The 27,586-nt window shown below is 45.2% G+C and overlaps 1 protein-coding gene across 1 annotated transcript in view; it reads right to left on the reverse strand.

Annotated features, from left to right (window-relative positions):
* The window catches only part of LOC121584148 (rasGAP-activating-like protein 1), a 48,595-nt gene that overhangs the window by 17,836 nt on the left and 3,173 nt on the right, over positions 1–27,586 (reverse strand). Inside the window, exons 5-10 of the mRNA XM_041899987.2 lie at positions 21,006–21,135; positions 8,940–9,021; positions 8,676–8,816; positions 6,590–6,681; positions 4,338–4,455; positions 3,866–4,019 (exon numbers count right to left, since the gene is read on the reverse strand). Of these exons, the coding sequence (XP_041755921.2) occupies positions 3,866–4,019; positions 4,338–4,455; positions 6,590–6,681; positions 8,676–8,816; positions 8,940–9,021; positions 21,006–21,135 (717 nt within the window). The remainder of the gene's footprint in view (positions 1–3,865; positions 4,020–4,337; positions 4,456–6,589; positions 6,682–8,675; positions 8,817–8,939; positions 9,022–21,005; positions 21,136–27,586) is intronic.

A 27,586-nucleotide genomic window follows, 5' to 3' on the forward strand; every position in this document is an offset into this window, starting at 1 on the left:
CAATTCCTTCGACCTCATGGCTTGGTTTTTGCTCTGACGTGCACTGTCAACTTTGGGACCAATAAATGTCAGATCAATTGAATTTCCCACACGTGGACTCCAATCAAGTTGTAGAAACATTTCAAGGATGATCAATGGAAACAGGATGCACCTGAGCTCAATTTTGAGTCTCATTGCAAAGGGTACTTAAGGTATTTCGGTTTTTTATTTTTAATACATTTGCAAAAATTTTATAAATACATGTTTTTGCTTTGTCATTATGGGGTATTGTGTGTAGATTGATGAGGAACATTTTTAATTTAATCCATTTTAGAATAAGGCTGTAACGTAACAAAATGTGAAAAAAGTAAAGGGGTGTGAATACTTTTCGATTGCACTGTAATTAATGAACACCCCGAATTTGTCAAATGACTGTAAGGTTGAATAATTTCTGGAGGTCTGATTAATATAGTGCTGCACCGCCCGCCCACACAGACCGACCGTGGCTGCTGCTGCGATTAGAGAGAGAGCGTCAAATCAGAGTTAAATACCAGCAACAGCCTGTGTGGGATACACAGGAACAAGAGCAGGTGATCAGCGGGGCTTTTTAAAATCTGCCTAGCACACATACACTCAAAGCTTCTTCCTATACTGTACACTACCTTAACCTACACACTGTCTGGTTGTTCACAGCTGCACAGGGATTTGTTTCACTACATCCAAGAGACTCAGTGGTCATATACAGTTGAAGTCGGAAGTTTACATACACTTAGGTTGGAGTCATTAAAACTCGTTTTTCAACCACTCCACAAATTTCTTGTTAACAAACTATAGTTTTGGCAAGTCGGTTAAGACATCTACTTTGTGCATGACACAAGTAATTTTTCCAACAATTGTTTACAGACAGATTATTTCACTTATAATTCACTGTATCACAATTCCAGTGGGTCAGAAGTTTACATACACTAAGTTGACTGTGCCTTTAAACAGCTTGGAAAATTCCAGAAAATGATGTCATGGCTTTAGAAGCTTCTGATAGGCTAATTGACATCATTTGAGTCAATTGGAGGTGTACCTGTGGATGTATTTCAAGGCCTACCTTCAAACTCAGTGCCTCTTTGCTTGAAATCATGGGAAAATCAAAACAATCAGCCAAGACCTCAGAAGAAAAATTGTAGACCTCCACAAGTCTGGTTCATCCTTGGGAGCAATTTCCAAATGCCTGAAGGTATCACGTTCATCTGTACAAACAATAGTATGCAAGTATAAACACCATGGGACCACGCAGCCGTCATACCGCTCAGGAAGGAGACGCGTTGTGTCTCCTAGAAATGAACATACTTTGGTGGGAAAAGTGCAAATAAATCCCAGAACAACAGCAAAGGACCTTGTGAAGATGCTGGAGGAAACACGTACAAAAGTATCTACAGTGGGAGAACAAGTATTTGATACACTGCCGATTTTGTAGGTTTTCCTACTTACAAAGCATGTAGAGGTCTGTAATTTTTATCATAGGTACACTTCAACTGTGAGAGACGGAATCTAAAACAAAAATCCAGAAAATCACATTGTATGATTTTTAAGTAATTAATTTGCATTTTATTGCATGACATAAGTATTTGATCACCTACCAACCAGTAAGAATTCCGGCTAGCACAGACCTGTTAGTTTTTCTTTAAGAAGCCCTCCTGTTCTCCACTCATTACCTGTATTAACTGCACCTGTTTGAACTTGTTACCTGTATAAAAGACACCTGTCCACACACTCAATCAAACAGACTCCAACCTCTCCACAATGGCCAAGACCAGAGAGCTGTGTAAGGACATCAGGGATACAATTGTAGACCTGCACAAGGCTGGGATGGGCTACAGGACAATAGGCAAGCAGCTTGGTGAGAAGGCAACAACTGTTGGCGCAATTATTAGAAAATGGAAGAAGTTCAAGATGACTGTCAATCACCCTCGGTCTGGGGCTCCATGCAAGATCTCACCTCGTGGGGCATCAATGATCATGAGGAAGGTGAGGGATCAGCCCAGAACTACACGGCAGGACCTGGTCAATGACCTGAAGAGAGCTGGGACCACAGTCTCAAAGAAAACCATTAGTAACACACTACGCCGTCATGGATTAAAATCCTGCAGCGCACGCAAGGTCTCCCTGCTCAAGCCAGGCGCATGTCCAGGCCTGTCTGAAGTTTGCCAATGACCATCTGGATGATCCAGAGGAGGAATGGGAGAAGGTCATGTGGTCTGATGAGACAAAAATAGAGCTTTTTTGGTCTAAACTCCACTCGCCGTGTTTGGAGGAGGAAGAAGGATGAGTACAACCCCAAGAACACCATCCCAACCGTGAAGCATGGAGGTGGGAAACATCATTCTTTGGGGATGCTTTTCTGCAAAGGGGACAGGACGACTGCACTGTATTGAGGGGAGGATGGATGGGGCCATGTATCGCGAGATCTTGGCCAACAACCTCCTTCCCTCAGTAAGAGCATTGAAGATGGGTCGGGCTGGGTCTTCCAGCATGACAACGACCCGAAACACACAGCCAGGGCAACTAAGGAGTGGCTCCGTGAAGAAGCATCTCAAGGTCCTGGAGTGGCCTAGCCAGTCTCCAGACCTGAACCCAATAGAAAATCTTTGGAGGGAGCTGAAAGTCCGTATTGCCCAGCGACAGCCCCGAAACCTGAAGGATCTGGAGAAGGTCTGTATGGAGGAGTGGGACAAAATCCCTGCTGCAGTGTGTGCAAACCTGGTCAAGACCTACAGGAAACGTATGATCTCTGTAATTGCAAACAAAGGTTTCTGTACCAAATATTAAATTCTGCTTTTCTGATGTATCAAATACTTATGTCATACAATAAAATGCAAATTAATTACTTAAAAATCATACAATGTGATTTTCTGGACCGCCATAAAAAAGCCAGACTACGGTTTGCAACTGCACATGGGGACAAAGATCGTACTTTTTGGAGAAATGTCCTCTGGTATGATGAAACAAAAATAGAACTGTTTGGCCATAATGACCATCGTTATGTTTGGAGGAAAAAGGGGGTTGCTTGCAAGCCAAAGAACACCATCCCAATCATGAAGCACGGGGGTGGCAGCATCATGCTGTTGGGGTGCTTTGCTGCAGGAGGGTCTGGTGCACTTCACAAAATAGATGGCATCATGAGGAAGGAAAATTATGTGGATATATTGAAGCAACATCTCAAGACATCAGTCAGGAAGTTAAAGCTTGGTCGCAAATGGGTCTTCCAAATGGACAATGACCCCAAGCATACTTCCAAAGTTGTGGCAAAATGGCTTAAGGACAACAAAGTAAAGGTATTGGAGTGGCCATCACAATGCCCTGACCTCAATCCTATAGAAAATTTGTGGGCAGAACTGAAAAAGCGTGTGCGAGCAAGGAGGCTTACAAACCTGACTCAGTTACACCAGCTGTATCAGGAGGAATGGGCCAAAATTCACCCAACTTATTGTGGGAAGCTTGTGGAAGGCTACCTGAAACGTTTGACCTAAGTTAAACTATTTAAAGGCAATGCTACCAAATAATAATTGAGTGTATGTAAACTTCTGACCCACTGGGAATGTGATGAAATAAATAAAAAGCTGAAATAAATCATTCTCTTTACAATTATTCTGACATTTCTCATTCTTAAAATAAAGTGGTGATCCTAACTGACCTAAGACAGAGCATTTTTACTAGGATTAAATGTCAGGAATTGTGAAAAACTGAATTTAAATGTACTTGGCTAAGGTGTATGTAAACTTCAGACTTCAACTGTAACCATGATTTTTGACAAGAGCATCTAGAAAAGCATTACGCTCAAAAATATGACTTTCCTGTCCTTTGTTAAATTCCCCAGCCAGCCAGTGTCTCTTACAGGTGTGGTTGACCTCGCGGGTGTTGAGGTAGTCCAGGAAGGGCACCACCAGGCCCTTCCCCAGGTAGATCTTGACCAGGGTCATGGCCACGTCCTGCCGGCTCTCCACCGTGGTCACCTCCTCCAGCATGGTCAGGGGGCTGCCGTCCTCCACCTGGGGTGGGTCAGAGGGTGGAGATAGTCAAGGCCTATTAGCCAGGTGTACATTTATGAGAGGAAGCTGGCTATGTGTCTGTCAGCCATGGGGCACAGTAGGCTCTATATACTGTATAAACCCTGTGGTGGAAGGATGTGGCATATTCTAAGAAATCTAAAGAAGGAAATATATTTTCATAGAAAGGAATCACGCACCATGGCATCTTCATATGGCATGAAAAATGTAATACATTAGTGGTTGAACAAATCAGAAAAATATCCTGTAGAATGAGTTAATAACAATGGGTTGTGTATGTGACAGCAGTGTGATGTTGACCTCAGCAGGAGAGATGACTGACTGCACCAGCAGGTCAATGAGAGGCTGGTAGTACATGGAGGGCAGGATATGGTCCTCCACCAGACGTACCTTCAGACGCAGCGCACCCAGCTTACCTCTATGGACAGAGAGAGAGAGAGATGTCTCAGAGACACTACAGTCACGACACTCTTAAACAATACTCACAAGAAGTTCGCTTAGCACAAGCATGTTATAGCACAGGCAGTGCTGAGCATTACCAAGGGAATGTGCCCACACTGGGGATATATTATGTTTGGTGGCTTGCCATGCGAGGTATGATGTGCAACAAACACCCTGTAATGGTTATTTTTTATAGTTTCCTGTCCCCTGCCATGTTGGGAGTGACAGGCCTCCCTTCTGATAGTATATTTTCATTCCCTCCCGAACAAACGCCCCACCTAAAGCTGTGACTCACTCCCTAATGACTCTCTGTCTATGTGTGTGTGTGCGTGTGTACGCACGTTGAAAAGGGAAAAAGACCAAAAAAACTGAAATAAAATAACCATCTCGGACAGGACACCAGACAAACAACTGACGTCAATTGTGGCCTCTGGCATTAGGGGGGGGCCAATACAGTGCATTGCATTCGGAAAGTATTCAGACCCCTTGACTTTTCCCACATTTTGTTACGTTACAGCCTTATTCTAAAATGGAATAAATAAATAAAAATCTCATCTATCTACACACAATACCCCATAATGACAAAGCAAAAACAGGCTTTTTGAATTTTTTTGCCCCTTTATTAAAAGTAAAACACTGAAATACGTTATTTACATAAATATTCAGACCCTTTGCTATGAGACTCGAAATTGAGCTCAGGTGCATCCTGTTTCCATTGATCATCCTTGAGATGTTTCCAAAACTTGATTGGAGTCCACCTGTGGTAAATTCAATTGATTGGACATGATTTGGAAAGGCACACACCTGTCTATATAAGGTCCCACAGTTGACAGTGCATGTCAGAGCAAAAACCAAGCCATGAGGTCGAAGGAATTGTCCGTAGAGCTCCGAGTCAGGATTGTGTCGAGGCACAGATCTGGGGAAGGGTACCACATTTTTTTTGCAGCATTGAAGGTCCCCAGGAACATAGTGGCCTCCATCATTCTTAAATGGAAGAAGTTTGGAACCACCAAGACTCTTCCTAGAGCTGGCCGCCAGGCCAAACTGAGCAATCGGGAGAGAAGGGCCTTGGTCAACGACGTGACCAAGAACCCAATGGTCACTCTGACAGAGCTCCAGAGTTCCTCTGTGAAGATGGTAGAACCTTCCAGAAGGACAACCATCTCTGCAGCACTCCACCAATCAGGCCTTTATGGTGGAGTGGCCAGACGGAAGCCACTCCTCAGTAAAAGGCACATGACAGCCCACTTGGAGTTTGCCAAAAGGCACCTAAAGGACTCAGACCATGAGAAACAAGATTCTCTGGTCTGATGAAACCAAGACTCAACTATTTGGCTTGAATGCCAAGCTCACGTCTGGAGGAAACCTTGCACCATCCTGTTGGAAAGATGAACGGAGCAAAGTACAGAGAGATCCTTGATGAAAACCTGCTCCAGAGCGCTCAGGATCTCAGACTGGGGTGAAGGTTCACCTTCCAACAGGACAACGACCCTAAGCACACAGCCAAGACAACGCAGGAGTGGCTTCGGGACAAGTCTCTGAATGTCCTTGAGTGGCCAAGCCAGAGCCCGGACTTGAACCCGATCTAACATCTCTGAAGAGACCTGAAAATAGTTGTGCAGCGACACTCCCCATCCAACCTGACAGAGCTTGAGAGGATCTGCAGAGAATAATGTGAGGATCTCCACAAATACAGGTGTGCCAAGCTTGTAGCATCATACCCAAGAAGACTCGAGGCTGTAATCGGTGCCAAAGGTGCTTCAACAAAGTACTGAGTAAAGGGTCTGAATACTTATGTAAATGTGATATTTCCATTTGATTTTATTTTATAAATGTTCTAACATTTCTAAAAACCTATTTTGCTTTGTCGTTATGGGGTATTGTGTGTAGATTGATGAGGGGGGAAAAAAACAATTTAATTAATTTTAGAATAAGGCTGTAACGTACAACATTTTGAAAAACTCATGGGGTCTGAATTCTTTCAGAATGCACTGTATGTCCTCAAGTCATATATATTTTAAAAAACACCCCCCCTCCCTCTCTCTCTTACACACACAAACACAAACCGATACACATCCACAAAACCACACTAACACCCACACACTCCTTACCCAGCATCATCCTCATTGTTTCCCAGGGGCAGCAGACGAAACCAACCCTGTACCAGAGGTGTCTTGTGCAGGCAAGCAAAAGGGATTTCCACCTGAGCATGAAAACAAATAACCAATACATCATACACTAAAATGAAACTGCAGTGGGGGAAAAAAAGTATTTAGTCAGCCACCAATTGTGCAAGTTCTCCCACTTAAAAAGATGAGAGAGGCCTGTAATTTTCATCATAGGTACACGTCAACTATGACAGACAAATTTAGATTTTTTTTCTCCAGAAAATCACATTGTAGGATTTTTTATGAATTTATTTGCAAATTATGGTGGAAAATAAGTATTTGGTCACCTACAAACAAGCAAGAATTCTGGCTCTCACAGACCTGTAACTTCTTCTTTAAGAGGCTCCTCTGTCCTCCACTCGTTACCTGTATTAATGGCACCTGTTTGAACTTGTTATCAGTATAAAATACACCTGTCCACAACCTCAAACAGTCACACTCCAAACTCCACTATGGCCAAGACCAAAGAGCTGTCAAAGGACACCAGAAACAACATTGTAGACCTGCACCAGGCTGGGAAGACTGAATCTGCAATAGGTAAGCAGCTTGGTTTGAAGAAATCAACTGTGGGAGCAATTATTAGGAAATGGAAGACATACAAGACCACTGATAATCTCCCTCAATCTGGGGCTCCACGCAAGATCTCACCCTGTGGGGTCAAAATGATCACAAGAACGGTGAGCAAAAATCCCAGAACCACACGGGGGGACCTAGTGAATGACCTGCAGAGAGCTGGGACCAAAGTAACAAAGCCTACCATCAGTAACACACTACGCCGCCAGGGACTCAAATCCTGCAGTGACAGACGTGTCCCCCTGCTTAGGCCAGTACTTGTCCAGGCCCGTCTGAAGTTTGCTAGAGTGCATTTGGATGATCCAGAAGAGGATTGGGAGAATGTTATATGGTCAGATGAAACCAAAATATAACTTTTTGGTAAAAACTCAACTCGTCGTGTTAGGAGGACAAAGAATGCTGAGTTGCATCCAAAGAACAACATACCTACTGTGAAGCATGGGGGTGGAAACATCATGCTTTGGGGCTGTTTTTCTGCAAAGGGACCAGGACGACTGATCCGTGTAAAGGAAAGAATGAATGGGGCCATGTATCGTGAGATTTTGAGTGAAAACCTCCTTCCATCAGCAAGGGCATTGAAGATGAAACGTGGCTGGGTCTTTCAGCATGACAATGATCCCAAACACACCGCCAGGGCAACGAAGGAGTGCCTTCGTAAGAAGCATTTCAAGGTCCTGGAGTGGCCTAGCCAGTCTCCAGATCTCAACCCCATAGAAAATCTTTGGAGAGAGTTGAAAGTCTGTGTTGCCCAGCGACAGCCCCAAAACATCACTGCTCTAGAGGAGATCTGCATGGAGGAATGGGCCAAAATACCAGCAACAGTGTGTGAAAACCTTGTGAAGACTTACAGAAAACGTTTGACCTGTGTCATTGCCAACAAAGGGTATATAACAAAGTATTGAGAAACTTTTGTTATTGACCAAATACTTATTTTCCACCATAATTTGGAAATAAATTCATGAAAAATCCTACAATGTGATTTTCTGGCATTTTTTTTCTCATTTTGTCTGTCATAGTTGACGTGTACCTATGATGAAAATTACAGGCCTCTCTCATCTTTTTAAGTGGGAGAACTTGCACAATTGGTGGCTGACTAAATACTTTTTTTCCCCACTGTATAACAAAGTATTGAGAAACTTTTGTTATTGACCAAATACTTATTTTCCACCATAATTTGCAAATAAATTCATTAAAAATCCTACAATGTGATTTACTGGATTTTTTTTCCTCATTTTGTCTGTCATAGTTGACGTGTACCTATGATGAAAATTACAGGCCTCATCTTTTTAAGTGGGAGAACTTGCACAATTGGTGGCTGACTAAATACTTTTTTTTCCCCACTGTATTTGTATTTGTAAAAGTATGAATCATTGTATATAGTAGAAATAAGTATAACATGTCCTCATAGATTAACATAAGTAAGAGGGATTGGACTTTAGAAACATAACCTCTTCACCTTTCCTAGGAAGTCATTTTTGCCCACCATGTCCCAGTCCCAGACCTCCACTGTGACAGTACCTCCCTCAGACAGCTCCTCTGTCTCAAGCTCCAACTCCAGGGTCTCACCCCAGTGTGGGTAACGAGTCTTCTTAATGATCTGACAGACAAACACAGAAGAAAAACATTTCATATAGTATTTCACATAATCAGTCTTTGTCTCCACTAAAGTTGGCGATTAATTCAGTCATGTACATGTTATCCAGCTCATCTCCCTCCTCACCGAAGTCTCTGCACTGTGGTTATTGAAGAGGATTCTGGCAAAGGGGTCAGAGGTTCCAGAAATGTCTCTTGGTGCCAAGTCTCTAAGAGGTCAACAAACAGAAACACATTAGTGCATGAGCAACCATGACCCTTTACATAGTGCTGGAATGATTCAATGAGTGGGGTGATATGTGCATATATCATTACCCTACATTTTACATTAGTCTGCCAAATCTAAAGATGAAAGAACTTTGAGGGCCTGTGTAGTTTACTGTGATAGTGAGATGGTAAGCGTAGTGAGATAGTAAGTGTAGTGAGACAGTGAGATAGTAAGGATAGTGAGATAGTTTGTGTAATGAGATAATGAGATAGTAAGTGTAGTGAGATAATGAGATAGTAAGTATAGCGAGATAGTAAGTGTGGTGAGATAGTAAGTATAGTGAGATTATGAGATAGTAAGTGTAGTAAGATAGTAAGTATAGCGAGATAGTAAGTATAGTGAGATAGTACAGTGAGGGAAAAAAGTATTTGATCCCCTGCTGATTTTGTATGTTTGCCCACTGACAAAGAAATGATCAGTCTATAATTTTAATGGTAGGTTTATTTGAACAGTGAGAGACAGAATAACAACAAAAAAATCCAGAAAAACGCATTTGTCAAAAATGTTATAAATTGATTTGCATTTTAATGAGGGAAATAAGTATTTGACCCCCTCTCAATCATTAAGATTTCTGGCTCCCAGGTGTCTTTTATATAGGTAACGAGCTGAGATTAGGAGCACACTCTTAAAGGGAGTGCTCCTAATCTCAGTTTGTTACCTGTATAAAAGTCACCTGTCCACAGAAGCAATCAATCAATCAGATTCCAAACTCTCCACCATGGCCAAGATCAAAGAGCCCAGAACTACAAGGGCGGATCTTGTCAATGATCTCAAGGCAGCTGGGACCATAGTCACCAAGAAAACAATTGGTAACACACTACGCCATGAAGGACTGAAATCCTGCAGCGCCCGCAAGGTCCCCCTGCTCAAGAAAGCACATATACAGGGCCGTCTGAAGTTTGCCAATGAACATCTGAATGATTCAGAGGAGAACTGGGTGAAAGTGTTGTGGTCAGATGAGACCAAAATCGAGGTCTTTGGCATCAACTCAACTCGCCGTGTTTGGAGGAGGAGGAATGCTGCCTATGACCCCAAGAACACCATCCCCACATGGAGGTGGAAACATTATGCTTTGGGGGTGTTTTTCTGCTAAGGGGACAGGACAACTTCACCGCATCAAAGGGACGATGGACGGGGCCATGTACCGTCAAATCTTGGGTGAGAACCTCCTTCCCTCAGCCAGGGCATTGAAAATGGGTCGTGGATGGGTATTCCATCATGACAATGACCCAAAACACACGGCCAAGGCAACAAAGGAGTGGCTCAAGAAGAAGCACATTAAGGTCCTGGAGTGGCCTAGCCAGTCTCCAGACCTTAATCCCATAGAAAATCTGTGGAGGGAGCTGAAGGTTCGAGTTTGTCAAACGTCAGCCTCGAAACCTTAATGACTTGGAGAAGATCTGCAAAGAGGAGTGGAACAAAATCCCTCCTGAGATGTGTGCAAACCTGGAGGCCAACTACAAGAAACGTCTGACCTCTGTGATTGCCAACAAGGGTTTTGCCACCAAGTACTAAGTCATGTTTTGCAGAGGGGTCAAATACATATTTCCCTCATTAAAATGCAAATCAATTTATAACATTTTTGACAAATGCGTTTTTCTGGATTTTTTTGTTGTTATTCTGTCTCCCACTGTTCAAATAAACCTACCATTAAAATTATAGACTGATCATGTCTTTGTCAGTGGGAAACATACAAAATCAGCAGGGGATCAAATACTTTTTTCCCTCACTGTATGTATAGTTAGATAGTAAGTGTGGTGAGATAGTAAGTGTGGTGAGATAGTAAGTGTGGTGAGATAGTAAATGTAGTGAGATCAGTGTAGTGAGATAGTAAGTATAGCGAGATATTAAGTGTAGAGACAGAAAGTTAGTAAGGATAGTGAGATAGTTAGTGAGATAAGTGTAGAGAGAGTGAGATAGTAAGGATAGTGAGATAGTAAGGGTTGTGAGACATTAAGTGTAGTGAGATAGTAAGTGCAGTGAGATCGTAAGTGTAGTGAGATAATGCGATAGTAAATTTAGTGAGATAGTAAGTGTAGTGAGACAGTGAGATTAGTGAGAGAGTGTAGTGAGATAGTGACTAGTGAGATAATGAGATAGTAAGTGTAGTGAAACATTAAATGTAGTGAGGAAGTAAGTGTAGTGAGATAATGAGTGTAGTAAGTGTAGTGAGATAGTGAGGGTAGTGAGAAAGTAATTGTAGTGAGACAGTGAGCTAGTAAGTGTAGTGAGATAGTAAGTGTAGTGAGAGAGTGAGTGTAGTGAGATAGTAAGGGTAGTGAGAGTAAGTGTAGTGAGTTAGTGAGTGTTGTGAGAGAGTACGTGTAGTGAGATAGTACGTGTAGTGAGAGTGCAATCCTGAGTGTAGTGAGACAGTGAGTGTAGTGAGATAGTGAGTTTAGTGAGAGTGTAGTGAGATAGTGACTGTAGTGAGATAATGAGATAGTACGTGTAGTGGGATGGTAAGTATAGTGAGACAGTAAGTGTAGTGAGATAGTAAGTGTAGTGAGATGTTAAATGTTGTGGGACTGAGATAGTGAGTGTAGTGAGATAGTAATTGTAGTGACAGTAAGTATAGTGAGATAGTAAGTGTAGTGAGATAGTGAATGTAGTGGGATAGTGAGATGGCAAGTGTAGTGAGACAGTGAGATAGTAAGTGTAGTGAGAAAGTGAGTGTAGTGAGATAGTGAGTGTAGTGGGATAGTGAGATGGTAAGTGTAGTGAGATAGTAAGTGTAGTGAGGTGATACATGTAGTGAGACTGAGCTAGTGAGTGTAGTGAGTGTGAGATATTGAGTGTAGTAAGATAGTAATTGTAGTGACAGTAAGTGTAGTGAGATAGTCAGACAGTGAGATAGTAAATGTAGTGAGAAAGTGAGATAGTAAGCGTAGTGAGAAAATGAGTGTAGTGAGAGTGAGATAGTGAGTGTAGTGAGATAGTGAGTGTAGTGGGATAGTGAGATGGTAAGTGTAGTGAGACAGTGAGATAGTGAGTGTAGTGAGATAGTGAGATAGTAAGTGTAGTGAGACAGTGAGATAGTAAGTGTAGTGGAATAGTGAGTGTAGTGAGAAAGTAAGTGTAGTGAGATAGTGAGACAGTAAGTGAAGTAAGTGTAGTGATTTAGTGAGTGTAGTGAGATAGTAAGTGTAGTGAGATGGTTAGTGTAGTGGGATAGTAAGTGTAGTGAGACAGTGAGTGTAGTGGGATAGTGAGATGGTAAGTGTAGTGAGACAGTGAGATAGTGAGTGTAGTGCAATAGTAAGTGTAGTGAGACAGTGAGATAGTAAGTGTAGTGGGATATTGAGTGTAGTGAGAAAGTAAGTGTTGTGAGATAGTGAGATGGTAAGTGTAGTGAGACAGTGAGATAGTGAGTGTAGTGAGATAGTAACTGTAGTGAGACAGTGAGATAGTAAGCATAGTGAGAAAATGAGTGTAGTGAGAGTGAGATAGTGAGTGTAGTGAGATAGTGAGTGTAGTGGGATAGTGAGATGGTAAGTGTAGTGAGACAGTGAGATAGTGAGTGTAGTGAGATAGTAAGTGTAGTGAGACAGTGAGATAGTAAGTGTAGTGGGATATTGAGTGTAGTGAGAAAGTAAGTGTTGTGAGATAGTAAGTTTAGTGAGATGGTAAGTGTAGTCAGAGTGTAAGTGTAGAGAGAGTGAGATAGTGAGTGTAGTGAGATAGTAAGTGTAGTAAGATGGTAAATGTAGTGAGACAGTGAAATAGTAAGTGTAGTGAGATAGTAAGTGTAGTGGGATATTGAGTGTAGTGAGAAAGTAAGTGTAGTGAGATAGTAAGTTTAGTGAGATGGTAAGTGTAGTCAGAGTGTAAGTGTAGAGAGAGTGAGATAGTGAGTGTAGTGAGATAGTAAGTTTAGTAAGATGGTAAATGTAGTGAAACAGTGAGATACTGAGTGTAGTGAGATTATGTAGTGAGATAGTGAGTGTAGTGAAATAGTAAGTGTAGTGAGATGAGACAGCTAGTGAGTGTAGTGAGATAGTAAGTGTAGTGAGATGGTTAGTCTAGTGACACAATAAGAAAGTATGTTTAGTGAGAGAGGGTACTGAGATAGTAATTGTAGTGACATAGTAAGTGTAATGAAATAGTGAGAGTAGTGAGATGGTAAGTCTAGTGAGAAAGTAAGTGTAGTGAGATAGTGAGTGTTATGAGATAGTGATCGTAGTGACATAGCAAGTGTAGTGAGATGAGATAGTAAGTATAGTGAGATAGTGAGACAGTAAATTTTGTGACATAGTAAGTGTAGTGAAATAGTAAGTGTAGTGAGATTAGTGAGAGAGTGAGATAGTGACTGTAGTGAGATAATGAGATAGTAAGTGTAATGAGATAGTGAGTGTAGTGTGTGTGATAGTGAGTGTAGTAAGATAGTAATTGTAGTGAATAACAGTAAGTGTAGTGAGATAGTGAAACAGTAAGTTAAGTAAGTGTAGTGGCTAGTGAGTGTAGTGAGATAGTAAGTGTAGTGAGACAGTAAGTGTAGTGAGATAGAAAGTGTAGTGAGGTGATACATGTAGTGTGACTGAGATAGTGAATGTAGTGAGTGTAGTGAGCGTGAGATAATGAGTGTAGTGAGATAGTAATTGTAGTGACAGTAAGTGTAGTGAGATAGTGATTTAGTGAGTGTAGTGAGATAGTAAGTGTAGTGAGATGGTTAGTGTAGTGGGATAGTAAGTGTAGTGAGACAGTGAGATAGTAAGCGTAGTGAGAAAATGAGTGTAGTGAGAGTTAGATAGTGAGTGTAGTGAGATAGTGAGTGTTATGAGATAGTGATCGTAGTGACATAGAAAGTGTAGTGAGATGAGATAGTAAGTATAGTGAGATAGTACGTGTAGTGAGATAGTGAGTGTAGCAAGATAGTAAGTGTAGTGAGATAGTGAGTGTAGTGAGATGGTAACTGTAGTGAGACAGTGAGAAAGTAAGTCTGGTGAGAGAGTGTAGTGAGAGAGTGTAGTGAGATAGTGAGTGTAGTGAGATAGTAATTGTAGTGACATAGGAAGTGTAGTGAAATAGTGAGTGTAGTGAAATAGTGAGTGTAGCAAGATATTAAGTGTAGTGAGATAGTGAGTGTAGTGAGATGGTAACTGTAGTGAGACAGTGAGAAAGTAAGTCTGGTGAGAGAGTGTAGTGAGAGAGTGCGAGTATGACTTGGACTGAACTGCATTCATGAGCAGAGGGCATGCTGCTGAGAGACAGTGATGGAGTGTGAGCAGCACAGAGACAGTGACGTCACAGCAGAGGTCCGCTAAGGCCAGACTCTGTCACAGAGACCCAGTTAGTGACTGACGACCTCTCATAAAGAAGATCTGTTTATACACCTAGTTCTCATGATCAAACCTGTCTCTCCCTGCTTCCAGTGCTAAGACTGCACTAAGACCGCTTTCACACTCCGCTCAGAGAGCACAAACCACCATGCCTTCAGAAAGTATTCACACTTTCCCCTTGACTTTTTCAACATTTTGTTGTGTTACAGCCTGAATGTAAAATGGTTTAAATTGAGATTTTGGTGTCACTGGCCTACAGACAATACCCGATAATGTCAAAGTGGAATTATGTTTTGAATATGCCTTTGAACATGAAGTTATTAATTACACTTTGGATGGTGTATCATAACACCCAGTCACTACAAAGACACAGGCATCCCTCCTAACTCAGTTGCCGGAGAGGAAGGAAACTGCTCAGGGATTTTACCATGAAGCAAATGCTGATTTTAAACCAGTTAGAGTTTAATTGCTGTGATAGGAGAAAACTGGCATTGTAGTTCCTCCACAATACTAACCTAAATGACAGAGTGAAAAGAAGGAAGCTTGTACAGAATAAGAAAGAAATGAAGAAGAAATGAACTTTATGTCCTGTATACAAAGCGTTATGTTTGGGGCAAATCCAACACAACACATCACTGAGTACCATTTCATATTTTCAAACATGTTGGTGGCTGCATGGGTATGCTTGTCATCGGCAAGGACTAGCGAGATTTTTAGGATAATAAGAAACGGAATAGAGCTAAGGACAAGCATAATCCTAGAGGAAAACCTGGTTCACAGCTGTAATCGCTGCCAAAGGTGCTTCTACAAAGTATTGACTCAGGGGTGTGAATACTTATGTATTTCATTTTTGATAAATGTATTTCATTTTTGATTTCACTTTGTCATTATGGGGTACTGTGTGTAGATGGTGATTAGTAATTTTTTTTTTACATCAATTTTTAATTCAGGCTATAACTGTCACGACTTCCTCCGAAGCTGCCTCCCCTCCTTGTTTGGGCAGGCTTCTGCGTTCGTCGTCACCGGCCTTCTAGCCACTGCCGCTCCATATCTCATCATTCCATTTGTCTTGTCGTGTCAATTACACACACCTGGTTCATATTCCCCTCATTAGTATGTGTTTAAGTGTTCCCTCTGCCCCCTTGTCCTTGTGGGTGATTGTTTATTGTGAGTATTAGTATCTCGGTTGAGCTCAGTATTTTGTATTGCCGGGGTATTTTTCCCTGTGTGCATGTTTGTTCCAGTGCGCCTGTTTTGCGCACTGGACTGGTTACGCTGGATTACGGAATAAACTCTGTATACTGTGATGTACCCTCCTGCGCCTGACTCCTTCAAATCACGCATCACAGAATCACCCACCACAAATGGAGTCAGCGGGAGAGGAGCGCATGCCTGGAGTCGTGGCACGGGTCCAGGAGCATTCAACAATGCTAGCCAGCTTGGGAGAAGCGATGGATCGGGTTCTCCAGGTCGTCCAACGGCTGGAGATGAGAGGACCCGATCTGTCGAGACCAGCTGGGCAACCAGATCCAGCCACCCACACCCCGGCACCCAGAGGTATCCATATATCCCGACCACGGGAGATCGACGGGACAGCTGCTCTCTGCCAGGGATTCCTCCTCCAACTGGCGCTCTACTTCTCCAGCATCAGCCCGGCCCCATCGGAGCGGGAGAAGGTGTCCGCCCTCGTCTCCTGCCTCTCAGGGAAAGCCTTGGAGTGGGCCAACGCGGTCTGGAACGAAGGAGGACCCACGTTGGACAACTACGGGGAGTTCGCTCGCCTCTTTTGGGCTGTCTTCGATCACCCGCCCGAAGGTCGAGAGGCGGGCGAGCGGCTGGTCCACCTGAGGCAGGGGACGAGGACTGCGCAGGACTTCGCCTTGGAGTTTCGGATTCTAGCAGCTGGGTCCAGGTGGAACGAGCGGGCCCTTATCGACCACTTCCGGTGCCATCTGTGGAAGGACGTCCGAAGGGAGCTAGCCTGCCGGGACACCATGTTTTCCTTCACACAACTGGTGGACATGGCCATCCATTTGGACAACCTGCTGGCGGCCAGAGGACGTCCTGAGGGGGTCTGCAGGCAGGGCACTCTCGCATCACCCCAGGTATCGAACACCCACACTTGTTCAGAGCTCTCTGCTGCGCACTGTACCATACCCATCCACTTTCCTGATCACATTGTAGTTCCCCAGTGTAAGGCGCTAGTCGATTCAGGCGCAGCTGGGAACTTTATGGACAGGGCATTCTCCATTAGGGTCCGGGTTTGTTAGGGAAGTTACCGCACCAATCACCATGGTTACCCACAAGACTCATTGCTAGCAAGTCACGTTTTTTATTATTGAGTCTCCTGCTTTCCCTGTGGTACTAGGTATCCCTTGGTCATCACTCCACAACCCCACATTCTCATGGCCGCAGAGGGTTCTCACGGGGTGGTCGCAAGAGTGTCAGGGTAGGTGTCTCTGTGTTTCCATTGGTGCAACCACAGTGGAAAGTCCAGACAGTACCTCCCCGAATACCTCGATTTGGCGCACACGTTTTCCAAAGCGCAGGCGACCAAGTTACCACCTCATCGGGCGGGGGATTGCGCGATAAACCTCTGGGTAGACGCTGTGCCTCCCAGGAGTCATGTGTATCCCGTCACAGGCTGAAATGGAGGCTATGGAAACATACGTCACCGAGTCCCTGCGCCAGGGGTTTATACGTCCCTCCACTTCACCCGCCTCCTCAAGTTTCTTTTTTGTGAAGAAGAAAGACGGCGGTCTGCACCCTTGCATTGATTATCGATCACTGAACAAGGAGACGATACGATTTAGCGATCCTCTCCCCCTCATTCCTTCAGTGATTGAGTCAATGCATGGGGAGCGCTTCTTCACCAAATTAGATCTCCGGAGTGCGTACAACCTGGTGCATGTCCAAGAGGGGGATGAGTGGAAGACAGCATTCAGCACAACCACGGGGCATTATGAATACCAGGTGATGCCCTATGGTTTGATGAATGCTCCATCTGTCTTCCAGTCCTTTGTGAACGAGGTGTTTCGGGACATGCTTGGTCGCGGTGTTGTGGTCTACATCGATGACATTCTGGTGTATTCCACTAAGCGCGCCGAGCATGTGTCCCTTTATGCCAAGCAGTCCGTCTCCTTCCTCGGATACCGCATTACCACCTCAGGTGTGGAGACGGAGGGAGATCGCATTTCAGCCGTGCGTAATCGGCCGACTCCAACCAGGGTTAAGGAGATGCAGCGCTATTTTGGCTTCTCCAACTACTATCAGAGGTTTATCCGGGGCTTTGGCAAGGTCGCAGCTCCCATTACATCTCTGTTGAAGGGTGGGCCGTCCCGGCTCCGCTGGTCTGCTGAGGCTGACAGGGCCTTCAGTAACCTGAGGGGTCTGTTCACCTCAGCCCCGGTACTGGCCCACCCCGATCCATCACTACTGTTCGTAGTGGAGGTGGATGCGCCCGACGTAGGGATAGGCGCTGTCCTATCTCAACACTCGGGCACGCCACCAATGCTCCGCCCCTGTGCCTTCTTCTCTAAGAACCTCAGCCCGGCGGAGCAGAACTATGATGTTGGTGATCGGGAGCTGTTGGCTGTTGTCCGAGCCCTGACCGTGTGGAGGCATTAGCTCGAAGGGGCGAAACACCCTTTCCTCGTCTGGATGGACCACCGTAACCTGGAGTACATCTGGGCAGTGAGGAGGCTGAATCCTCGCCAGGCCAGGTGGGCCCTATACTTCACCCGGTTTGATTTCACCCTATCATACATCCCAGGTACGAAGAATGTGAAAGCAGACCGCATTGTCACGGCTGTATGACACAGAGGAGAGGCCCAGAGACAACACCCCCATACTCCCGGCCTCCTGCATTGTGGCGCCGGTAGTATGGGCGATTGATGCGGATATAGAGCAGGCGTTACGCACAGAGCCATCTCCACCTCAGTGTCCAGCTGGGCTGCAGTACGTGCCTGCTCTTATCCGTGACCGTCTGATCTACTGGGCACACACGTCACCCTCCTCTGGTCACCCAGGTATCGGTCGTACAGTGCGCTGCCTGACTGGAAAGTACTGGTGGCCTACCTTGTCTAAGGACGTGAGGGTGTATGTCTCCTCCTGCTCGGTGTGGCCCCAGAGTAAGGCACCTAGACACCTCCCAGCGGGTAAGTTACAACCTTTACCAGTTCCACAATGACCATGGTCTCACCTGAGTGTTGATTTCCTTACCGATTTTCCCCTCTCCCAAGGTAACACCACCATCCTTGTAATTGTGGACCGCTTTTCCAAGGCCTGCCGCCTCCTTCCTCTGCCTGGTCTCCCCACGGCCCTGCAAAATGCAGAGGCCCTGTTTACACACGTCTTCCGGCACTACGGGATACTAGAGGATATAGTGTCTGACCGGGGTCCCCAGTTCACATCCAAGGTCTGGAAGGCGTTCATGGAACGTCTGGGGGTCTCGGTCAGCCTGACCTCTGGTTTCCACCCCGAGTCTAAAGGGCAGGTGGAACGGGTCAATCAGGATGTGGGTAGGTTCCTGCGGTCCTACTGCCAGGACCGGCCGGGGGAGTGGTCGGTGTTCTTGCCATGGGCCGAATATGCCCAGAACTCTCTCCGTCACTCCTCCACTAACCTAACGCCATTCCAATGTGTTTTAGGTTACCAACCGGTTCTGGCACCGTGGCACCAGAGCCAGACCGAGGCTCCTGTGGTGGATGACTGGTTTCGCTGTGCAGAGGAGATGTGGGACGCTGCCCATGTCCACCTCCAACGCGCCGTGCGTCGCCAGAAGGCCAACGCTGACCGCCACCGCAGTGAGGCCCAGGTCTTCGTACCAGGTGATCGGGCCTGGCTCTCGACCCAGAATCTGCCCCTCCGCCTGCCCTGCCGGAAGCTGAGCCCACGGTTTGTGGGGCCGTTCAAAGTCCTGAGGAGAATCAACGAGGTTACCTATAGGTTATTACTCCCCCATGATTACCATATTAACCCCTCGTTTCATGTGTCTCTCCTCAGGCCGGTGGTGGCTGGTCCGCTCCAGGAGTCTGAGGTGCGAGAGGTCCCTCCGCCTCCTCTGGACATCGAGGGGGCCCCGGCGTACTCCGTCCGTTCCATCATGGATTCGAGGCGTCGGGTGGGGAGCCTTCAGTACCTCATGGAGTAGGAGGGGTACGGTCCGGAGGAACGGTGCTGGGTCCCGGTGAGGGATATCCTTGATCCCTCCCTGTTGCGGGATTTCCACCGTCGCCATCCGGCTCGCCTTGCTCCGCGTCCTCCTGGCATTCCCCGAGGCCGGTGTCGGCGCGCTGATAAAGCTGCGCGTCAAGGGGCGGGGTACTGTCATGACTTCTTCCGAAGCTGCCTCCCCTCCTTGTTGGGGCAGGCTTCGGCATTCGTCGTCACCGGCCTTCTAGCCACTGCCACTCCATATCTCATCATTCCAGTTGGCTTGTCTTGTCTTGTCAATTTCACACACCTGGTTCATATTCCCCTCATTAGTACATGTTTAAGTGTTCCCTCTGCCCCCTTGTCCTTGTGGGTGATTGTTTATTGTGAGGATTAGTAGCTTGGTTGAGTTCAGTATTTTGTATTGCCAGGGTATTTTTCCCCGTGTGCATGTTTGTTCCAGTGTGCCTGTTTTGCGCACTGGACTGGTTACGCTGGATTACGGAATAAACTCTGTATACTGTGATTTACCCTCCTGCGCCTGACTCCTTCAAATCACGCATCACAATAACACAACAAATGTGGAATAAGTCAAGGGGTATGAATACTTTCTGAAGGCATCTGTCTCATTGGGAACCCATTGCCGTCTAGGTTTCCCAAACTCCGTCCTGGGGCCCCCCCTGGGTGCACATTTTGGTTTTGCCGTAGCACTACATAGCTGATTCAAATAACCAACTCATCATCAAGCTTTGATTATTTGAACCAGCTGTGTAGTGCTCTGCTTCCAAGAGAGAAAACAAAGTTGTTTCATCCCCTAATCTCAATTCTCTGGAACACAATGCTTATTGTTCTTGGTTCTCACCCTCTGTGCAGAGGTTAGCTGGAAGACTTCAGTGTACAAATGATAGGATTTCTTAGTAGAAAACAAATAAACTGAAACCCCTAATTTTAAACGTATGGCAGTGCTGAGAGCAGGCCAGATCTAGTTGGAAGCCCTCCTTCAGAGGGTCTGGAGCATGTTTCCACTGATTGCCTAAAGCCTGCAGAAACAGCCAAGTTGGATGGCTGCCATGCTCACAGTGCTCAGTCTCCATCTTGTTACTGAAGCCCTCTCAGGGACCTCTCTGCCTCTCATTTCTTAATGGCTTTCTCTGTGGCACATTCCTCTTTCTAAATGAGCATATCCTCCTCAAAATCTGCTTCTGTAACTCTGTGGCTTTAGTGTCTGCTGGCACTTCAACAGGCAGGTAAACACAATCTCCTATAGGACTTGTATTTACTTTAAGAATAAAGGCGACAGCAATAACATTGATTGCTGAGCATTGCAGATATTGTGAATTCAACCACAACGCATTTGTCACTGTATGATGATCTGTCAAAGAGGATTAGCATTATGCCAATCTTTTGAGATTGAAGAAGCAGTTATACATTTCAACAAGAGACCATAACAGCTTACAGTAGCATCAGTTAAGCAATAAAGTATGTGTCTTACCTGGCCTCTATGAAATGGCATCGCAGTCCTATCCTCTTGGCATCTCTGAGAAGCTCCAGACCAAAGTGGATCTCCCCCTGCACCTCCTCATCTGGGTCCACCCGGGTCAGATTCAGCCAGTTATCCATCCCTGGAAACAAGGGACATTACAACACATACAGTACCTTCAGAAAGTGTTCACACCCCTTTACTTTTTCCACATTCTGTTGTGTTAAATTGCGAATGTTTTTGTCACTTGCCTACACACAATACCCCATAATGTCAATGTGGAATTATGTTTTTCGAAATGTTTACAAAAGCTGAAATGTCTTGAGTCAATAAGTACTCAACCCCTTTGTTATGGCAAGTTCAGGAGTAGAAATGTGCTTAACAAGTCACAAAATACAGTGAGGAAAAAAAGTATTTAGTCAGCCACCAATTGTGCAAGTTCTCCCACTTAAAAAGATGAGAGAGGCCTGTAATTTTCATCATAGGTACACGTCAACTATGACAGACAAAATGAGAAAAAAGATCCAGAAAATCACATTGTAGGATTTTTAATGAATTTATTTGCAAATTATGGTGGAAAATAAGTATTTGGTCAATAACAAAAGTTTCTCAATACTTTGTTATATACCCTTTGTTGGCAATGACACAGGTCAAACGTTTTCTGTAAGTATTCACAAGGTTTTCACACACTGTTGCTGGTATTTTGGCCCATTCCTCCATGCAGATCTCCTCTAGAGCAGTGATGTTTTGGGGCTGTCGCTGGGCAACACAGACTTTCAACTCCCTCCAAAGATTTTCTATGGGGTTGAGATCTGGAGACTGGCTAGGCCACTCCAGGACCTTGAAATGCTTCTTACGAAGCCACTCCTTCGTTGTCCGGGCGGTGTGTTTGATATCATTGTCATGCTGAAAGACCCAGCCACGTTTCATCTTCAATGCCCTTGCTGATGGAAGGAGGTTTTCACTCAAAATCTCACGATACATGGCCCCATTCATTCTTTCCTTTACACGGATCAGTCGTCCTGGTCCCTTTGCAGAAAAACAGCCCCAAAGCATGATGTTTCCACCCCCATGCTTCACAGTAGGTATGGTGTTCTTTGGATGCAACTCAGCATTCTTTGTCCTCCTAACACGACGAGTTGAGTTTTTACCAAAAAGTTATATTTTGGTTTCATCTGACCATATGACATTCTCCCAATCCTCTTCTGGATCATCCAAATGCACTCTAGCAAACTTCAGACGGGCCTGGACATGTACTGGCTTAAGCAGGGGGACACGTCTGTCACTGCAGGATTTGAGTCCCTGGCGGCGTAGTGTGTTACTGATGGTAGGCTTTGTTATTTTGGTCCCAGCTCTCTGCAGGTCATTCACTAGGTCTCCCCGTGTGGTTCTGGGATTTTTGCTCACCGTTCTTGTGATCATTTTGACCCCACGGGGTGAGATCTTGCGTGGAGCCCCAGATCGAGGGAGATTATCAGTGGTCTTGTATGTCTTCCATTTCCTAATAATTGCTCCCACAGTTGATTTCTTCAAACCAAGCTGCTTACCTATTGCAGATTCAGTCTTCCCAGCCTGGTCCAGGTCTACAATTTTGTTTCTGGTGTCCTATGACAGCTCTTTGGTCTTGGCCATAGTGGAGTTTGGAGTGTGACTGTTTGAGGTTGTGGACAGGTGTCTTTTATACTGATAACAAGTTCAAACAGGTGCCATTAATACAGGTAACGAGTGGAGGACAGAGGAGCCTCTTAAAGAAGAAGTTACAGGTCTGTGAGAGCCAGAAATCTTGCTTGTTTGTAGGTGACCAAATACTTATTTTCCACCATAATTTGCAAATAAATTCATTAAAAATCCTACAATGTGATTTTCTGGAAAAAAAATTCTCAATTTGTCTGTCATAGTTGACGTGTCCCTATGATGAAAATTACAGGCCTCTCTCATCTTTTTAAGTGGGAGAACTTGCACAATTGGTGGCTGACTAACTACTTTTTTTCCCCACTGTATGTTGCATGGACATATTAACATTAACATGATTTCTGAATAACTACCTAATCTCTGTACCCCACACATACAAGTATCTGTAAGGTCCCCCAGTCGAGCAGTGAATTCCAAACACATATTCAACCACAAAGACCAGGGAGGTTTTCCAATGTCTCGCAAGGAGGGGCACCTATTGGTAGATGGGTAAAGATTTAAAAAGCAGACATCGAATATCCCTTTGAGCATGGTGTTATTACACTTTGGATGGTGTATCAATACACCCAGCCACTACAAAGATACAGGCGTCCTTCCTAACTCAGTTGTCGGAGAGGAAGGAAACCGCTCAGGGATTTCACCATGAAGCCAATGGTGACTTTATAACAGTTACAGAGTTTAATGGCTGTGATAGGAGAAAACTGAGGATGGATGAACAACATTACAGTTATTCCACAATACTAACCTAATTGACAGTGTGAAAAGAAGGAAGCCTGTACAGAAAAAAAATATTCCAAAACATGCATCCAGTTTGCAATAAAGCACTAAAGTAAAATTGCTAAAAATGTGGCAAAGAAATTAATGTTTGGGGCAAATCCAACACAACACATCACCGAGTATCACTTTTCATATTTTCAAGCATGGTGGTGGCTGTATCATGTTATGGGTATGCTCGTCATCGGCAAGGACTAGGGAGTTTTCTTTAAATAAAAACAAACGGAATAGAGCTATGCACAGGCAAAATCTTTGAGGAAAACCTGGTTCAGTCTGCTTTCCAACAGATACTAGGAGACAAATTCACCTTTGAGCAGGACAATAACCTAAAACACAAGGCCAAATATACACTGGAGTTGCTTACCAAGGCGACATTGAATGTTCCTGAGTGGCCTCGTTACAGTTTTGACTTAAATTGGCTTGAAAAGTTATGGCAAGACTTGAAAATGGCTTTCTAGCAATGATCAACAAACAACTTGACAGAGCTTGAAGAATGTTTAAAGAATAATGTGCAAATATTGTACAATCCAGGTGTGCAAAGCTCTTAGAGACTTACCCAGAAAGACTCACAACTGTAGTCGCTGCCAAAGGTGATTCTAACATCTATTGACTCAGGGGGTTAAATACATATCTAATCAAGATATAATTAGTGTTCTATTTTCCGTAATGTTTTTTACAAAATGTTCTAATTTTTCTTCCACATTGACATTAGAGTGTTTTGTGTAGATCTTTGGGGGAAAAAAACACAATTAAATGCATTTTAATCCTACTTTATAACACCAAAATGTGGAAAAAGTCAAGGGGTGTGAATACTTTCTGAAGGCACTGTATGCGGCATTTAATAAAGCCTATCAATGAAATCGTAGAAAACAGACAGCCCAGTACTACACCAATAATGTGTCTCTAATGGGCAGTGCCATGCATGGCTCTGTTATAGTGAAATGTTTTAAAATCCTTAAACACATTCCCATTGATAAGTCAGACCCTGGATAAATGTCTGGTACATATACTACATGACCAAAGGTATGTGGACACCTGCTCGTCAAACATCTAATTCCAAAATCATGGGCATTAATATGGAGTTGGTCCCCCCTTTTCTGCTGTAACAGCCTCCACTCTTCTGGGAAGGCTTTCCACTAGATGTTGGAACATTGCTGCAGGGACTTGCTTCCATTCAGCCACAAGAGCATTAGTGAGGTCAGGGCTCTGTGCAGGCCAGTCAAGTTCTTCCACACCGATCTCGACAAACCATTTCTGTATGGACCTCACTTTGTGCATGGGGGCATTGTCATGCTGAAACCGGAAAGGGCCTTCCCCAAACTGTTGCCACAAAGTTGGAAGCGCAGAATCGTCTAGAATGTCATTGTATGCTATAGCGTTAAGATTTCCATTCACTGGAACTAAGGGGCCTAGCCCGAACCATGACAAACAGCCCCAGACCATTATTCCTCCTCCACCAAACTTTAGAGTTGGCACTATGCATTGGGCAGGTAGCGTTCTCCTGGCATCCACCAAACCCAGATTCATCCGTCGGACAGCTAGATGGTGAAGCGTGATTCATTACTCCAGAGAACGCTTTTCCACTGCTCCAGAGTCCAATGGCGGTGAGCTTTACACCACTCCAGCCAACGCTTGGCATTACACATGGTGATCTTAGGCTTGTGTGCAGCTTTTCGGCCATGGAAACCCATTTCATGAAGCTCCCGGCGAACAGTTATTGTGCTGACATTGTTCCAGAGGCAGTTTGGAACTCGGTAGTGAGTGTTGCACCCGAGAACAGAAGATTTTTACGCGCTAAGTGCTTCAACACTCGGTGGTCCCGTTCTGTGAGCTTGTGTGGGCTACCACTTCGTGGCTGTGCTGTTGTTGCTCCTAGACGTTTCCACTTCACAATAACAGCACTTACAGTTGACCGGGACAGCTCTAGCAGGGCAGAAAGTTGACGAACTGACTTGTTGGAAAGGTGGCATCCTATGACGGTGTGTCACGAACGTTGAGTGAAGGATCGGACTAAGGTGCAGCATGGTATGCGTACATATTAATTTATTCAAGAAACACCGACAACAGAACGTGAAGTTCTACAGGCTACACAGCAACAAGCCAAACCAGAAACAAGATCCCACAAACAAAGGTAGGAACATGGCTGCCTAAGTATGATCCCCAATCAGAGACAACGATCGACAGCTGCCTCTGATTGGGAACCACACCCGGCCAACATAGAAATAGACAACCTAGACAGTACCCCCAAATCACACCCTGACCTAACCAACTAGAGAATAAATGGATCTCCAAGGTCAGGGCGTGACAGTACCCCCAAAGGTGCGGACTCCGGCCGCAAAACCCCGACTCATTAGGGGAGGGTCCGGGTGGGCATCTATCCTCGGTGGCGGCTCCGGCTACGACGTAGACAGTAACCTCTTCTCCCTGCCTCCCCGTTGCACATCCAGTCCGGTCTGGCCCCCGGCGCAATGCTTCCCCTCTCAGTCCTCCCACGATGCACCAAGCCCTGTCTGGACCCTGGTGTGGGAGGCCCCGACCCTGGAGAGGGGTTGACGTCTGGTTCCGGCCCGGCAGTCCTCCCGCGATGCACCAAGCCCTGTCTGGACCCTGGTGTGGGAGGCCCCGACCCTGGAGAGCAGGCACGGGCCATACCGGACTGGGGACACGCACCACTGGTTTGGTGCGAGGAGCAAGCACGGGCCGTACCGGGCTGGGGACACGCACCACTGGTCTGGTGCGAGGAGCAGGCACAACCCGTCCTGGCTGGACGCTCACTTTAGCCCGGCAAGTGCGGGGCGCTGGCACAGGACGCACTGGGCTGTGAAGGCGCACTGGCGACACAGTGCGTATCTCCACATAACATGGTTCCTGAACGGTCACACGCTCCTTAAAGAGAGTGCGGGTAGTTGGCTCTGGTCTGAAACCTGGCTCCGCCAACCACCCTGTGTGCCCCCCAAAAAAAAATTGGGGGGGATGCCTCTCGGGCTTCCTTCGTGGTCGTGAACTACGAAGTCGCCGTTGATCCTCCCTCGCTGCCTCCGTCTGCTCCCATGGAAGACGATCCATTCCTGCCTTGATCTCCTCCCATGTCCAGGATCCCTTTCCGTCCAAGATATCCTCCCATGTCCAAGATGTCTGCTCCTCCTGGCCACGGTGCTTGGTCCGTTGGAGGTGGGATCTTATGTCACGAATGTTGAGTGAAGGGTCGGACCAAGGTGCAGCATGGTATGCGTACAAATTAATTTATTCAAGAAACACAGACAACAGAATGTGAAGTTCTACAGGCTACACAGCAACAAGCCAAACCAGAAACAAGATCCCACAAACAAAGGTAGGAACATGGCTGCCTAAGTATGATCTCCAATCAGAGACAGCTGCCTCTGATTGGGAACCACATAGAAATAGACAACCTAGACAGTACCCCCAAATCATACCCTGACCTAACCAACTAGAGAATAAACGGATCTCCAAGGTCAGGGCGTGACACAGTGCAACGTTGAAAGTCACTGAGCTCTTCAGTAAGGCCATTCTACTGCCAATGTTTGTCTATGGAGATTGCATGGCTGTGTGCTCGATTTTATACACCTGTCAGCAAAGTGTGTGGCTGAAATAGCAGAATCCACTAATTTGAAGGGGTGTCCAAATACTTTTGTATATGCAGTGTATATCAAAAGACAAGAGGATTGTTTGTGTGTGATAATATGGGGACTGGTGCTGACATTTCTGGTTGAGATACAAGGTGGCGAGGGCAGTGACTTCAGTTTCACAGCCAAAAGAGGAGAGAATTCCTAAGATCCTGTGAAGGAGTTGTTGACTCATGTTGCAGTGAATCAGGACTGAACGCAGAATGTTCCCTGGAGAGAGACACTGGTATAAGACACTAACTAATAGAGAAAGTGTCACATTTGCGTTCATATAGTGATAAAACACATTCAAAGTAACAATATAATTCTGGGTTTTTATACCAAGTTGCCATGGATAAGGAAAAGCACCACAAAGACATTATTGCTATAAATTCTAACTAATTCCCACATTAAAAGTCACTGTAGGAGAGCCAGGTGTGCTGTGGTGAAGGAAGACACAGGCTGGCTGTCAGAAAAGCTTTTGGTTGCTTCTCACAGACTACA

The sequence above is a fragment of the Coregonus clupeaformis genome, chromosome 16 (assembly GCF_020615455.1).
Source record: "Coregonus clupeaformis isolate EN_2021a chromosome 16, ASM2061545v1, whole genome shotgun sequence".
NCBI classification, from domain to species: domain Eukaryota; kingdom Metazoa; phylum Chordata; class Actinopteri; order Salmoniformes; family Salmonidae; genus Coregonus; species Coregonus clupeaformis.